A 2,040-nucleotide genomic window follows, 5' to 3' on the forward strand; every position below is an offset into this window, starting at 1 on the left:
GAAGAAACGTTCGCTCCAATTGCAAGGTTAGAAGTTATCAGTTTATTACTTGCTTATGCATGTTAATTAAATTTTCAGTTATTCCAAATGGATGTCAAGAGCGCATTCTTGAATGGCTACATCAATGAAGAAGTCAATGTCAAATAACCCCCGGGTTTTGAAGACTTCAAGAATCCTTCACATGTTTTCAAGTTGAGAAAAGCTCTTTATGGCCTAAAGCAAGCAACTTTCTTTGTGAAAAGGGCTTTGAAAAAGTTAAAATTGACAAGACCTTATTTATTAAGAAAATAAAAGGTAACACTTTATTGGTTCAAGTCTATATTGACGACATTATATTCGCTCAACAAACAAAGAAATGTGTGAAGAATTTTCATTAATGATTCAAGGAGAATTCGAGATGTCCATGATGGGAAAGATGAACTATTTTCTTGGACTCCAAATTAAGCAACTAAAGGATGGCATCTTCATCAACCAATCAAAGCACTACAAAGAGTTGCTGAAAAGATTCGACATGGATAGTTGCAAGGCAATGCCTACTCCAATGGGATCCGGATCTTATGTTGATCAAGATAAATCAGGTGTTTCGATTGATATCACAAAATATCGAGGTATGATTGGTTCCTTACTTTATTTGACGGCAAGCCATCCTGATATAATGTTCATTGCGTGTCTTTGTGCGTGTTTTCAAGCCAATCCAAAGGAATCGCATCTCATAACTGTTAAAAGGATCATGAAGTATCTCAAAGGAACAACAAATGTCGGCCTATGGTATCCTAAAGGTAGTATTTGCAATTTAGTTGGCTATTCTGACGCTGATTATGCAGGAAGTAAAACTGATAGAAAAAACACTAGTGGTACATGTCACATTCTTAGAAATGAATTAGTATCATGGGCTTGCAAGAAACAAGCATGTGTTGCTCTTAGCACTGTCAAAGCGGAATACATAGCAGCAGGTAGTTGTTGTGCTCAAATACTCTGGCTTAAGCAACAACTTCGTGACTACGGACTCGATCTTGGATGCATTCCTCTATGTTGTGACAACACAAGTGCAATAAACATTACAAAGAATCCGGTCATGCACTCAAGAACCAAACATAATAACATTCGACATCATTTTCTTTGTGATCACGTGCTTCAAGGAGATGTCGAAGTCACATTTGTAGATACTCATAATCAACTTGCTGGCATCTTCACAAAACCATTGGCATGAGAACCGTTTTACAAAATTTGAAGGGAACTTGGAATTTTAGATGATTGTGACATTTGATTCTTCAAAAACTCATCAATTCAAATACAAAGGTACACTCTCTTTTTACCCAATATCTTTTATTTTGAAATATATATGTGTTTTCTTACATGAGTTTGAAGAAAAAGTCATTTTTGTGTGTCCTTACAGTGTTTGTATTACTTGTTTGCCTCACATAAAGTTGCCAAATGATATGTTAGAACATGTGTAATTATTGATTTTTTAAATTTTATTGCATGATGATCTTGGTGAAGTTACTGTTTTTTTTCTGAAGGTAATTGATTACCACCTTGGGTGTAATCGATTACATCCCTGATGTGTGATTTTCTACTACTTCTGTTTGTGAGGTAATCAATTACCACTTTGGGTGTAATCGATTACACCCCTATTTTGTGACTCCATTTTGTCTCTATTTTTTAGTGTAATCGATTATACCTCCCTGGGTAATCGATTACACCTGAGCGTTCCAGAACTTTTTTTTAATTATATGTGTATGTTTTGGATAAGTGTTTTTTATTTTTAAATACTTATACTCATATTTTTTATACTCTTTTTTACAACTTTCCTTATCACTTTCCAATATCACTCTTCATCTACCCTGAACCTTCAAACTTCTTCTCTCTCATTTATCTCCATAACCTAAACACCATTAAATCCCATTAAAACCCCACTTAGAAAACTCTCTATATTTCTACTTTCTCTTCACCAAACTCCTTCCAAACCCCAAACCCCAAACCCCAAATCCTTCCTAAAAACCCTAACTTTTCCAGCTCCCATGGCTCCATCAAGGAAAG

At 35.1% G+C, this 2,040-nt stretch overlaps 1 protein-coding gene across 1 annotated transcript; it reads left to right on the forward strand.

Annotated features, from left to right (window-relative positions):
* Positions 1–511: 511 nt before the first annotated feature.
* Positions 512–1,528, forward strand: LOC127110291 (secreted RxLR effector protein 161-like). Its single transcript, XM_051046084.1, has 2 exons — positions 512–953; positions 1,521–1,528. Exons 1-2 carry the CDS (start codon positions 512–514, stop codon positions 1,526–1,528), a joined length of 450 nt encoding a protein of 149 aa, XP_050902041.1.
* Positions 1,529–2,040: the final 512 nt, after the last annotated feature.

This window comes from Lathyrus oleraceus, chromosome 1 (assembly GCF_024323335.1).
Source record: "Lathyrus oleraceus cultivar Zhongwan6 chromosome 1, CAAS_Psat_ZW6_1.0, whole genome shotgun sequence".
NCBI lineage: Eukaryota > Viridiplantae > Streptophyta > Magnoliopsida > Fabales > Fabaceae > Lathyrus > Lathyrus oleraceus.